Source organism: Brachyistius frenatus, unplaced genomic scaffold, assembly GCF_029030835.1.
Source record: "Brachyistius frenatus isolate BFR_SWC_R1_liver_20210118 unplaced genomic scaffold, ASM2903083v1 Contig_74, whole genome shotgun sequence".
Taxonomy (NCBI): Eukaryota; Metazoa; Chordata; class Actinopteri; family Embiotocidae; genus Brachyistius; species Brachyistius frenatus.
The window spans coordinates 1,574,109-1,587,340 of NW_027210673.1; the positions used below are offsets into that span (position 1 = coordinate 1,574,109).

Consider the following 13,232-nt stretch of genomic DNA (forward strand, 5'->3'; position numbering starts at 1 on the left):
TCCTTATGGAGGCGCATATGTGCCCCCAGAAACCCCCTCCCCTCATCTCGGCGTCAGCAACTGATGCTTAGAATAGTTCACAAAGTCTGACATGTTACCGGGCTTGGGTTTCAGCTGCACAGCCTCCTGCAACACATCAATGGGATCAAAGTTTTGGCCTCTCTGTAGTAGCTTTCTCTCCTTCAACTCCCCTTTTTACCCCCCCAGGGACGGAAACGGACACCTTCGCCACCTCGACATTCACAAACCGCGTTAGCAACTCAAAGATAAATATTGTTAGAAGTTACGTCATTTGTTAGTTTCCAAATGCATCAGCGTATAATTGCAACAATAAAAGATGCTAAATTCCTGGTAATAAACATAGTATTAATAGTCGGAGATAGTTAATGCATAAAGGCTCGAGGGCCATAGATAGTAAAAACAAACAGTGGGAGCTCGTAGCTACAGCGATATATTTAACATTTTAGTTAACAGCTTGACTCAAACATGTATAGCGTACATCAAAATACAATCTTAAGAGAAGGAATTGTGAAAAAATGTGAAAGTTAGAAAACATCCGCTGTTATTGTGTTTATGCAGTTTATGCACACTGACATCAGATTTGACATCAGAGGATATTCAGCCAACAACATCATGATACACGTAATTACAATACACTGAAGGATGTTTCCAGTTTAGTAAAATGTATACACCGAAGCTGTTCATGCGTGTCAATAAACGAGCAGTGCACAGGAAACAACAGATTAGTTCATCACTGATTACAGCATCACCACAAATTGTTTGACTTCTCGGCTAAGGGATCCACAACGAGACACACTGTAATAGAAGCAAGTGACACACGGCGCTGGGCTGCCGTTGCTGGACTGGCGGTAAAGTCTGAATGGAATGAGTGAAACAGCTGAGTAAACACATTTAGGGCAGGTCTCCTCACAGCATGTCTGAAGAGTGAAGTCATGGTAAGTTATCCAACAGTCTTCCCTGATTGTCTGTGGCGAGCGTGTGGACCACAGAGAGATCATCCAGAGGACAGGTTAGGCCAAAACAAACTGCCAGTTTGTCAGGAGGATTTTTATCCCCCTGATAACCGAGACGACCGACGTGGCCGGGTTAAACTTTAACGTATTCGCGTCGCCTTTCTTACATTTGTCCCTGAAGACGTATATGCAGCCATTACAGCTGGCAACCTTCCACAGCGAAGGAATGCAACTCCACACCTCGGGGAAGCGCAGGCGGGTGAAACTCTCCAGCAGAGGGTTGTAGCACACCAGGGAGTCTCCTTCTGCCACGATAAAGATCACGTCCATGTGGACTGCTGCGTGCATGCAGCCCGCAAACGGCAGCATGTAAGGTTTAATCTGGCACTTTTGGGAGGAGGTGTCGAAGCACTGAATGAGACGGGATGGCTTCGTGAAAAAGTCCATGTCGTTCTCCTCCCCTCCGAGCAGGTAGATGGTGCCGCCCAGGTTTACGCCAGCAGCCCCGGACACCGCGGTGTCCAGCTGGCTGGTCTCTGTCCACATGTTGTCTTTCACCGTGTAGTAGATGACGGCATTAGAGAGCGTGTCCTGCAGCGTCTTACCTCCCAGTGAGTAGATAGCGTCCTCAGTGGAGACGGAGACCATGGTGTGGTGGAGGCGGTCTCTGGGCAGTGGTGCGCAGCGCTCCCAATCCATGGTGTGCATGTTGCACTTCCACATGCGGCGGGGGATAGACCCCCCCACCACGTACAGGTCTCCGCCGTGTTTACAGGCTGCAGTGATCTGATGGCACAAACTGTTCTGGCCACTGACGCTGATCGTGTCGTCCTCATCACAGTGCAGTGACACGGCCAGGGAGTGAGTCCTCGTCTCCTCCTTACCAATCAGGTAAATGTGGACATTCTCACCAATCTCCTGTCGAAGATATAAAGAGATATTAGACATCGGAGACGCAAATAATTTCCACATGTGACGAGAGCAACCTCTTCAAAAACGTTACCTTGAGATTTTCTTGGAGGATACAAGAGAACTCCTCTCTCTCAACCTTGTTGTGGTTTATCCACGACTCGATGGCCACTGTTGGATTTTGGGAGCTCGGAACGCCATCTGAAGACAAACACGAAGCAAAGATAAGACATAGTGTACACAATGTGTATTATGAAGGATTACTTACCTGACTTTTAACATTTCATACAAAATAATAAAAAACAAAACAAAGGCTTAGTGGATGATAGGAGGAAATAAATTCACAACGACAATTAGAAGTGTGTGCTTACATGATTTGTATGAAGGTGGTTTAAGTATGTAAAAACCCTGGCTGATCTACAACCTGGTGACAAAGCAGCAAACTGTAATACCTTTCATGATGTCCAAGAGCAGGCAGAGAGGCAGATTAACAAACTCTTCAGTCTGATGCAGCTGAGCCAGATGGATTTTAGCACAGTGCTTGGCTGCAGTATACAGCTCCTGGTCACTGTGTCTGTCTGCAAGCCACATCACCTGGAATAAAAAAAAAATAATAATAATAATGACAAAAGATACTTCATAATTATTGCCAAGCAGCGAGTACTGTTAGATTTGTAAAAAAACAAACAAACAAACAAACAAACAGGGAATCACCTGTAAGCAGTTCTTGACCTCCACTGTCCGTGAGAGGAAACGGGAGCATTCTTCAAACAGAGCAGTCAGCTGGTACATGTCGGCCATCTCGTAGGTGTCCTGCAGCTCCTCCACCCTCAGTTTAATCGTGCCGTGGTAGATGTAGTCGATCAGCAGCTGGAACACGGAGGCGCCGACGTCCTTCAGCTCAATGCTGCGGTCGTGGGACTCTTTGAGGTTGGAGGTGAACATCGAGCGGAAGAAACTGCTCTGCGCTGAGAGCACGAGCCGGTGCAGTTGGAACTCTTTGCTGTCCACGGTGACGGTGACGTCGGCGAACAGGCCGTCCTCCAGGCACAGGTCCATGATGCTCTTCACCACTCGGCTGGAGTGAGAGCGGTCGGTGAACGTGTACCCCAGGAAGTAGTTCTCCTCTCCCACAGAGCCCCCGACACTGAGGCCGCCCTTCTCGCTGGACTCCATCTTTTGCTGTTCGCCTTGTTGGAAATCACCGAAGACCATGTTTAGAGTTGGACGCCAGATTATCAGGTACATCTGACTAAAACTACCACAACAATTGTGAAATGAACGCTGCCTTCATTAGGACAACGGCGTTTTGTTTTTGTTGATTATTGCTGAGATAAGATAAACATAAACATATAAGATAAACACACAACATTTAAAAGGGTTCCTGATCTAGTGTGTCTTTATTTTACTTGTGGCTACTAACATTTTTCAAACGAAAAAAATAAGCTTGTCAGCGCTTTATAATGGTCAATCTATTAATATAGTTTTATAAAGTAGTCAAAGGTGTGTGTGTGTGTGTGTGTGTGTGTGTGTGTGTGTGTGTGTGTGTGTGTGTGTGTGTGTGTGTGTAAATAACAAAGGACTCAGAGATAGTAATGTTTCCATGAAATGAAACATCTCAGGTAGGTTGACGTCAGCGGTTCATTTACAGGTGGGATGCTTTTCTACACAGGGTCTGTATCTCTGCATGTTTCGAGATGTCCCATTTAATTACACTTAAAGACTAATAAACATGACATCAGATGAACAACAACAGATAATTCACAGGTGTTTGTTGAGAGCCTAAGCTAAGCTAAGCTAAGATAGCTTTGTTGTGGTTACGGTTAGCTCGCGTGCGGCTCGCTGGCTACCGCTCCCTCGAGCGCAAATTCAGCCGCGTTATTGTGGCGGTGGAGTCATTACTAGCGCCACCAATGGGACGTAACAATCGTAACGCTTTACATGGGAGTAGTAAACAAAGGTAGTTACCTTTATCTCCACTACTTTATCATTCAGAAGCAGCTGAACTCTTCACCGGAAGTAAATAAACGTTTTTCAAAAGAGCAGCCGTGAAGCGATTCCCTGCGGTACTGCCACCGCGTGGTGAAGCTGTGTTACTGCAAGTTACTCCAACTCCCCTTTTTATGGAAGACAATATAAATATAATCCGCCAAACACACCAAATATGGATCAAACTTTTTTTTTCTTTTTTTTAATTTAAGGGAGTTAGTTATTTGTATAAGTAGTGACTCCAGGACATACTGTGATAAACAAATATGATTAAATCATGCCTTTTGTTACAGCTTGGACTGTATCTTTACCAAATAGGTGAGATTTTCAAGTCATATTTGTTTAATCCAATTCCACCTATTGAGAAAGAGCCGAGCGTTAAGATAATGAATACAAACCATTCACCCAGGGAATTCTTGCATAAAAGATTGTGAATTAGATTCTGGTTATCTTTGCAGCGCTGACTTCACCCACTGAATGACTGTCCATTAAATTATTTACGAGAGGGTTTTACCAATTCATTTCATTTTATTGGGTAAACATATTATTCAAAGCTACAAATACTTGCAGTTGTTATCCCCAACGGTGCCAATGGAAGAATTCAGTAATTTACTTGCACATATCTCAATTTATGGAGGATGGAAGTAATTTCAGCTTCAGTTAACTCATTTTATGTTTTTCTTTGTTTTGTTTAGGTGTATTGTACTCAAGGAATACCTCACATGAGCTTTGCACAATAAAAGAAGAAAATGATTCGTTGCCTCCGAGTCCAGCTAGCTGAAAGGTTTTTGTGCTGAAGAGCCAGTTTCCTGAAACTCTTGCTGTCTGCTCTGCATCACGGCCAACTGGCTTTTGGTGCCCTTTTTCCAAGAGGGAAAAATGCACGGTATTCTCTTAGTTACTTCTGTCTGAATTCACAGAAGTGCAAGAGGAAGAGTGGAGGTGAGAGGGATGCGGTGCACTATCTGTTGGTAGCACTCAAGAGATTATTTAAATTGTGACCATGAACTCACAATTTAAAATCTGCCTCCAGGTCATTTTGTGGCTTTGGTTTAAAGAGGTACTGCAAGGTAAGTACAAACAGAGAACCTGTTAAGAGGGCTGCGTTGAGGACAGAAATCTTGAGCGTTATATAATGATACTGCATGCATTGTGCAATATGCATTGAAAATATCAACAGGTGTTCATTTTAAGTGTACTGAGGCATGGTCAGTTTATCTGCAGTGACTTATTTCAACTCTCTAACAGCTAAACTTTCATGTCTTCTTTAGATGTGGCTGCAGGCAAAAATCCAACTTCTCAAAAAACTGCAGTCTCTGATGCAAACCTGATGTTTGAGGTATTTTCTTCCCCGAAATTAACTTGAGCCTTCCGGCATGTGACTTAAATATGGTGCTGTTCCCCTTGCAGAGATGATGATGGATATTTCTTCATCTCTCCCGTTTACAGTTTCTGCTGGGTGGGATGGAGATCGACCAGGACAACAACGGCGCCCTGCTTGACAAGGAGATGGCATCGATGAGGCAAGGACGGGCTTTCTTGGCTAAGATCAACGACAACATCCCCAGAAGTCTTAGCTCCATGGTGCAGATGGTGAGCATGCTAGAGGGTCAGAGGAAGAGGCCACTGACTCAGGATCAGTTTGAGAGTCTTGTCCTCAGCATGGTGTACTCTGCCCACCGGGCTCGGCATCAGGAGAGAACAGAGGAACAGGAGGCCTGGGGTAAAGTGCTCCTCCAGCTGGCAAATGTCACGGTCCATGAACTACGAGGAAATTATCTCTTCAATTATGCTTAATACACGCACTACCTTTCTGTATAAACTGAATGTGCATGCAATAAATGACCTATCTTACATCTGACCGTGTTGTGCATTCATAACTAATTATACACGTGATCAAAGGTTTGTCAAAGAAAGACTGAACCACATATGAATTAATATATTTATTGTAGAAAAACCGCTGACAATGTAGTTTTAAAGAAGTTTGAAAAAGAAAATCCAAGACATTTTTTCAAATATATAAAGAATCCCCGAAGTTATAAACCGTAACAAAAGAACATATATACATAAGGATTTTTAAGAATCTGTCTACACTTCACTTCTTCCTCGTCTGTGCTTGTTTTTGTTTCGTACACCCACTCTTGGTCTTGGTTTTGGTCTCAGTTTCCTCCAGAGAAGCTATTTTTTTCTTGAGCTCTGCACCCACAGCAGGACCCCTCCGGGCCCTGCTGGAGCGCTGCTGCCTCCTCCGCTGCCCTCTCAAACTGGCCACCGAGGCCGAGGTCTCCTCCTTCAGTTCGTGCTCGTCACTGACCAAAGACTTGTTGCGGTCCCAGACGAGCATCGTTACACCTGGGGGTGAGCCAGACGCAGCTTCAGTGAGACATTTTCTCAAAGGAATTATATGGATCAACACCACATCTATCGATGTGCTTCTGATTAACTCACCCATGCCTGAACCAATCACATCACCCATCGGACTGAATTTGTTGACCTGTGTAAACAGAATTTGTGCGTGAATGACTACAGTTTCAGTGCTTTGACATGTTCGTGGTGTTGTTAAACGACACTCACAGATTTGATCCCTGCAACATTGGGATCGTACAGCTGACACACGAGCTCCGCCGTGTTGGAGTCAATGATGTCGATGGTCCTCTGTTCGTCGGCACAAACACGGTCATCAGGGTAACGCCCTGCCACAATTAGGTCATACGAAGGATGCCATGTAGCCTAGAGGACAATTATAACAGTGCATTATAACACAAATTACATGAAAGTTACTATCACTGCTCCTGCAAACTTTTATTCCCATTCAGATATTGATGGTATAATCTTGTAGGCATTTGGCCGTTACCCTCAAACCATGATTACAATTTGACTTTTGCAGAGATCTTTGGAAACCGATAGTCCTGAAATTTAGTTGTTGTTTTTTCTTCTAAATGTGTGTATATTTGATTAAAAGGCAGTATGGAAACATGGGTTTCTTGTATCACACAACAATCCTGTCAGACCTTGACTGCAGGAGATAAACTGTAGTCAAAGGCTAGTCATTTCAGTCTCTGCAGCAATGATGTCAATATAAAAAAAAAAACCATCTGCTGATGATTTAAGATTTTTAACTTTGAGATGTAATAATGTCTGTGTCTGGTTTTCATGCTGGTGGTGTTTGTACTTCAAAACACGTGCTACAAAACCTGCTAGAGTTGTGTCTCTCAGCTGGTCCAGCATCAGGACACACATTTTGTTTTCAGTCTCAACTCAAATCGACTTAAGTCTTCACTCAAATTTATGAGTAGTTCAAATTTTCTTCACAGAAAAATACTACAGTAAAACACAACGCCTTCATGCACTATAAAAAAAAACACAATTAAACAAAAGTGTTTAAACATGAAAAAAATACCTCCTCTTTAATTAAATAACAAGGCCGATTTTTTTTCTTGGACGAAATAAAAAGGCAGACTTCTCTAATCCTAAACTTGTTAACAAATGCTTGAAGGAAAGATAACTGCTGATGTGATGACATCAGTTTTGGTCATTACCGTCATGACAGCACGTCCAACAAAGTGCTACTGCACACGTGGGAAAACGTGTATCTTTTAAAGTAGACTTAAGAAAAGTGTTTCGCCTGAACTCATTTTTTTTTTTCTTTCACGCACACACCTGCGACACACTAAAAGTAGAATTGAGAATCACTGTACTCAAGGATATGCACACAAGTCTAGAGATCGGAACAAACCTTGATGGGTGTGAGGTGCTGAAACTGTCTGTGTGGGTGCTGGATGATGTGTTGAGGCTTCGACCAGTCGGAGGACGAGTAGACGCGGATCTGGTCGTATTGATCTGTGGTGAGCAGCTTGGAGCAGTCCAATGGGTTGAAATAGGCTGCGAGGAGACAACAATAACAGCTTCACCAAAAAATGATGTAAGATTGTCTTTACATCTTGTGGTCAAAGGAATGAGGTACAAATAATGCCTCGTATTCTTTTAGGTTTTTATCTTTTCGTGAAATCACTCGGAGCCTAAAAGTCTTTCGCCAAATAAATGAAGAAAACTGAACAGATGGCATCTTTTACCAACAATTTCAACTAGTATTTCTCAACAATATTTAGTATCTATATGATTGTGAAACAAAACTTAAAAAGTCAGGACAATTTGCCCTCAATTTTTAATTACTCAATTTATTATTTCTACTGCCAATGTCCCAAATGCTTGTAAACTGCATCATTTTCTGTAAATAATTTCAAAAATTCACATCAGTGAGAAAAAGCAGTTTTACTGGAACAAAGGGTTACCCGAGTTGACGGCTCTCTCATGAGGCATGTCGTAGAGGAAGCTCTTCTTGTCTTTGATGTTCCTCAGGTCCCAAAGCTTCACCGTGTGGTCAACTGATGCCGTCGCCAGCAGCCAGTCGCATCGGGAGTTGAACTCTGCATGGGTCACTTTGGCTTTGTGCAACTTGTCACTGAAAATCTAAAACATGAAAAGAAAGCCATTAACAACTAAACCACCCATTCATCTCTTAGTCCCTATATATTAAATCATTCTTTTGATTGAGAATTAAAACACACCTTTTGGCCATCGAGACCCAGCAGTAAGAGCTGTCCCATATTGTCTCCTGTTACCAGCATCTGTCGGCTTACAGACACATCAACACAGCAGAACCAAAAACTGTGGGAGAAAAACAAGAACAAAACGAATTCACTGGACGTGAGACACGGAAGATTAAACATGAATGAAGCTAAAAACTTTTTAAAAATAAAAATATCCAACCTAATACGTACTCTATTACATGACACATCTATAGACAACATTTTACATGTACAGTAAATTCATGTAACACTCATTTTGCTTTACAGTTCACCCAAACCAAAAAAAAAAGATCCTGTTTTCTCACCTTCCTCTACTGGTATGTAAACATGCAGATAATGTTGTTGTTGTTGTTGTTGTTGTTGTTTTTTAAACCTGAGCACACAGAGATCAACTTCATATTTGGTTGGCTGTTCACAATTTTGAGAAATGACATTTAGAAAAATCTAAGGCAGATGTCACTCTGGATGTGATTTCACAGACTTCTGCATTGAACTACTTTTTTTTTTTTTTTTTACTAAAGAAAGCAGTTTTTCTGATGAAATGATGGAAAGTAGTCAGCAGCAAAATCTAGTCCGAGGCATCTTTTCTTTCCGTTTAAAACTGTATGTGTTTTCTGTACACGGTCTCTGATGAACAACATCAACAAAAACTGCTGACAGCCTGTTCTGTGAACTATCCAGAGTAATGGGGACATTATTGAATTTCTCTGAATGTCAGTTTTGTTGTTGAGGCAGAAATCTTATCAACAGTGATAAGATTGCTTTAAAACTGAGGCAGTGAGGCCAAAACTATCTGCAGAGACAGCGGAGGTAAGTGAAAAAACTTTCTTTTTTTATTTTGTCACTGTCGAGCATCAGTCTTCTCTTTTTTTTTTTCCTCACCAAACATTGTGGTGATCGTGGTGACAGTCTTGAGTTCTGGCCAGTAGCGTGGGTGTGTGGCCCTCAAAGCTCTGCATGGTCAGTGTGCCCCCGCCAGAGGCCACGTAGACTTTGGAAAGGTCCATAATGGAAAACTTCATCCCTCCGATAAAGTCTCCGCATCCGTTCTGCGCACACAAAGACAAATGCAGGCCTATCACTGGGGAGCGATGAGCACGACACTCTCACACAGATGTTTTAACCATTAAGAGATGCCTGGTAAGAAGACTGATGCTTGACTGATCAGGCCCACAACCTACAAGCCTTTTTAATTTCAGTTTCCAGAAAAACAGGGGCCTTAAGTCTTACTTCAGTGAGTCTGTCCTGGCAAACACTGTGAGAGTCCTCCCACTGAAATCCCGAAGTGCTGTCGTACCCCCGATAGACGAGGTGAACAGCTGAGTGGGATTTAACTGGTTAAACTTCATGCCTGTAACCGAGTCTCCAGCCCCCATCTAAGCAGAGAACCAATAAGGGTGGGTCATCAAACACGTCTAAATTACATGGTTCTAAAATCAACTTGATTGTTATCCAGTGCGATTTGTTGAAGCACCGGAGCACACCTGGGGCAGGCAGGTGTGCACATATGGGCGCAGGTTTACATGCAATAATCAATGATGTATATCTTCATTGCTTTAATCAAATATAGTCAGCAATATAATCATGCTATTTCCCAACAGTTGTTCTGGATTATCAAAAGTGTGACAGTTGGAATTCAGTCACATGTTCCTGCAAATATTTCAGAATAAAAGCCTTGTTTGGAAATAAAATGTTTCCTTCAGATGAAACACAAGAGGACTTTTAATTTGAAATGGATACAGGAAGTGTTGAGTTTGTATTAAGAGTGTAAGGCAGTGACTTGAACAGGACAAATAGAAGCAGATCAAAACAAGGCTTGAATCAATCATTACCTCTTAAGTGTCAATACGATAATTTTGACCATTTCATTAGTTTTTAATTGTCTCTCTCGTGTGACACACGGTTTAGAAGAGTGGAGCATCAAGCACTTAAAAAATGTTAAATGAATTTCAACCAGATTAAGAGAACTGTGAACATTTCATTTCCTCACTCGGGAGAAAAAAAACCTGGCGGAGCGTCATTTGGCCTCAAAATGTTACAGGATTTAAAGGCATTGTTTAAAAAAATAAAAATAATAATAATAATAATTTGTTGAACAACTCAAACTGTTAGTCAGTCAAGTAACACGCAACTCACCCCCTGAATAAAGGTTTGCTTTGCGGGCACATCATAGTCCCACAGACAAATGTCTCCACCTTTGGACGCTGCAGCCAGAGTGGTGGGATGAGTGGGATGCCACTCCAGACAGGTGATTCTGCGGTTGAAGGCACTGACAACACTGTGCAAATGATAGGACGACAGAGAGCGGACGAAAGGCTCCTGGAGACACTGGAAGAGACAGTAAAGTTTGATTTACAACTTTTTACAGATTTGCACTGGAAATATTAATAATTGTATATCTTGATTCATATTTAGATACTTAACATGTTTATGTGAGAAATGTTAATCTGAAAAGTAACAGGTCAGGTTTAGGGTCTTTTAAAAAAAAAAAAAAAAATTTTTTTACTCTTCTTCCACATATGACTTTGATATGTATCTGAATTGATCCTCAGTATCGGGAGATCTCAATGGGATATCAATGCTCTCCTTTTCTTACATTTGGAATCTGTATATCAAACTTGTGCGAAACTCGCTGGACTCGTTCATAGAACACCGTTCTATAATGACACTGACAAAAAAATAAAATGATCTGCTTAAATAATGGCAGTACTGGCGTCAAATCGATACCAATCCAGTGGATCAGACTGGTCTACTACAGGAAGATAGAGCATGCCACCAAGGACGATCTATAAATGGTCATCGTTCACGCGGACAGCTAAAATATTTGGTGTAAAAACATAAAAGTTGTGGGTTTGAAAGAATGGGATGAAGATGAGGATACACACTCTTGTAAAATAGATAAAATACGAGTTTGGTTGCTTGGACAAAGGTCAGAGTTCTGTTTACCGTCTTCTCTGAAATCCTCAGGAGCATCACTTCACAATGTAGCATTCACCATGATAATAATCCAAATGAAGAATCAATACGTGCTTTCCATGTTTTAGTAGCTGTTCCATTTGGCATGTAAAATAACTTTGCTGTGTTTCACCTGTTGACATTTCCTCTGTGCATGGGCGCCGTGAAGTTTGTTGTCAGTTAGCTGCAGGCTTTTTACCTGATCTTGAAGAGAGGATATGAGCATCGTGCTTACATGTAGCAAAATATTACTTATATGTAAACTGTTCACACTGAACAGGGAAGTCAACAGAGGCCATGATTTCCGCTCGGCTCTCTTACCTGTCTCATCTGAGCCTGCAGACTTTGGCCCAGAGTGCTCCTGTAGATATGGTGCAGGATGCTCCCATACCCGCCTCTCCTCTGGACTCCTGCGGACTTGACAGGAGAAGGGAGCCCTGCAAGATACAAACCAAAAACAACCGTCATGACGGGAACATTTCAAGTAGGGTCACCAACAATGAAGCTGTCCTACCCGGGCTGCAAACCTGCTTTTGATTTTTCTCCATCTTTCTTGTCGCGCAGTTTTTTGGACGTAGTTGGAGCCGACTCTTCCGCACGCGTCTTCTTCACTTTACTCTTTGATTCAGACGCTTCTGACTTCGCTGGTCTTCTGCTCATTTCTCCCCTATAAAAACGGCAACACAAAAATATGATTTGAGTCGATTGTGAATCATTTGCCTGCCTCGGTAATGTTCATACTCGCTGCTTACCTATGGTGTTCCCTGTTTAATGCTGCAATTTAACAGCAGGACCCCCCCCCCCCCCTCCTGTTTGCATAACGCTGCAGAACACGTGACTGTGCTCATGGCTGTTTTGTAACGTGTGTGTGTGTGTGTGTGTGTGTGTTACAGCCGGTGAACGGTGGGTGGCGCTGTTTGTCCACCGAACTGCCTCGGTGGGCGCCATGTTTGGTGTTTGGCTATGACTACAAAGTGACGACAGGTCCGCTTTCAGTTGAGACAAAATAATTGAGGTGCTTTATTTATGAAAAACACTCTAGCAGAGCCAACAAACCAATAAAAGGCAATACTCAGATGAATCAAAAGTAGTGCATGATTGAAAAAATAAATAATACCGTCAGTTAAACAGGTAAATTAGAGTGTAAGGCAAAACAAGACTTTTCCTTTAACCTTTGCAAGCACTGCTTCTCCTTACCACCCCCACCACCACTACTACTCCTTATGATAATAATAATTATACATATAACAAAACACAATCTTGTGATATATCATATTATATTGTGACAAATAATATATTAAGGGATCGTTAAAGTGATACTAATAAGAGTACATATTTGGTCATTACCGTTTTATGTATGAATTTATATAATTTTGTCTCTGAGTGTAGCATATTACCTGGCAATATCAATGAATATAATTAGAGTTATTTGGTCCTAGTTTTTGTTTTTGTTTCAATTGTATTTCTAGTTAAGACTTTACTTATTCATTTTTTTAGTATTTCATTTCTCATCTAGCTCTTCAACCCTCTTTCCGTTGTTAATGTTTACGTCTTTCTTATGTGGAACTTTTGGTAAACAACAATACGTATCGAAATAAAAATGTTCATAGTGTAACAATCAAACATTTTTAGGCTTTAGTATAATATACATTTTCCCCAGGTGAATTTTAAGCCTAAACCTGACAAGCATTGATACTCTTGGATAATAGTAAACTTAATTACTTTTTAATAAACAACGTGTATATGTTGGTAACATTTAGATCGAAATGAACTCCAACACTGAAACATTGTTTATCATTAAAATAAAAATAAAAAC

The 13,232-nt window shown here is 41.7% G+C and overlaps 3 protein-coding genes across 5 annotated transcripts; 1 reads left to right on the forward strand and 2 right to left on the reverse strand.

The window, feature by feature from the left end:
• Window positions 1–435: 435 nt before the first annotated feature.
• kbtbd4 (kelch repeat and BTB (POZ) domain containing 4) lies at window positions 436–3,904 on the reverse strand. Its single transcript, XM_069708294.1, has 5 exons — window positions 3,852–3,904; window positions 2,598–3,073; window positions 2,336–2,477; window positions 1,978–2,084; window positions 436–1,892 (listed from the first exon to the last, which is right to left on the reverse strand). The coding sequence occupies exons 2-5, from the start codon at window positions 3,057–3,059 to the stop codon at window positions 1,032–1,034; spliced, it is 1,572 nt and encodes a 523-aa protein (XP_069564395.1). The 5' UTR covers window positions 3,060–3,073; window positions 3,852–3,904; the 3' UTR covers window positions 436–1,031.
• Window positions 3,905–4,550: 646 nt separating this feature from the next.
• LOC138626566 (protein FAM180A) lies at window positions 4,551–5,806 on the forward strand. The gene is made up of 3 exons (XM_069708298.1): window positions 4,551–4,942; window positions 5,144–5,211; window positions 5,322–5,806. Exons 1-3 carry the CDS (start codon window positions 4,876–4,878, stop codon window positions 5,667–5,669), a joined length of 483 nt encoding a protein of 160 aa, XP_069564399.1. The 5' UTR covers window positions 4,551–4,875; the 3' UTR covers window positions 5,670–5,806.
• On the reverse strand, window positions 5,803–12,226 carry ddb2 (damage-specific DNA binding protein 2). 3 transcript variants are annotated; one of them, XM_069708295.1, is made up of 11 exons: window positions 12,169–12,226; window positions 11,944–12,083; window positions 11,738–11,853; window positions 10,598–10,789; window positions 9,344–9,510; window positions 8,441–8,540; window positions 8,165–8,342; window positions 7,609–7,754; window positions 6,447–6,602; window positions 6,321–6,366; window positions 5,803–6,224 (listed from the first exon to the last, which is right to left on the reverse strand). In XM_069708295.1, exons 2-11 carry the CDS (start codon window positions 12,074–12,076, stop codon window positions 5,968–5,970), a joined length of 1,491 nt encoding a protein of 496 aa, XP_069564396.1. In that variant the 5' UTR covers window positions 12,077–12,083; window positions 12,169–12,226; the 3' UTR covers window positions 5,803–5,967. The 3 variants fall into 3 exon arrangements, with proteins under 3 accessions (XP_069564396.1, XP_069564397.1, XP_069564398.1); XM_069708296.1 differs by lacking the exon at window positions 9,344–9,510 and adding an exon at window positions 9,692–9,837; XM_069708297.1 differs by lacking the exons at window positions 11,738–11,853; window positions 11,944–12,083; window positions 12,169–12,226 and adding an exon at window positions 11,550–11,731.
• Window positions 12,227–13,232: the final 1,006 nt, after the last annotated feature.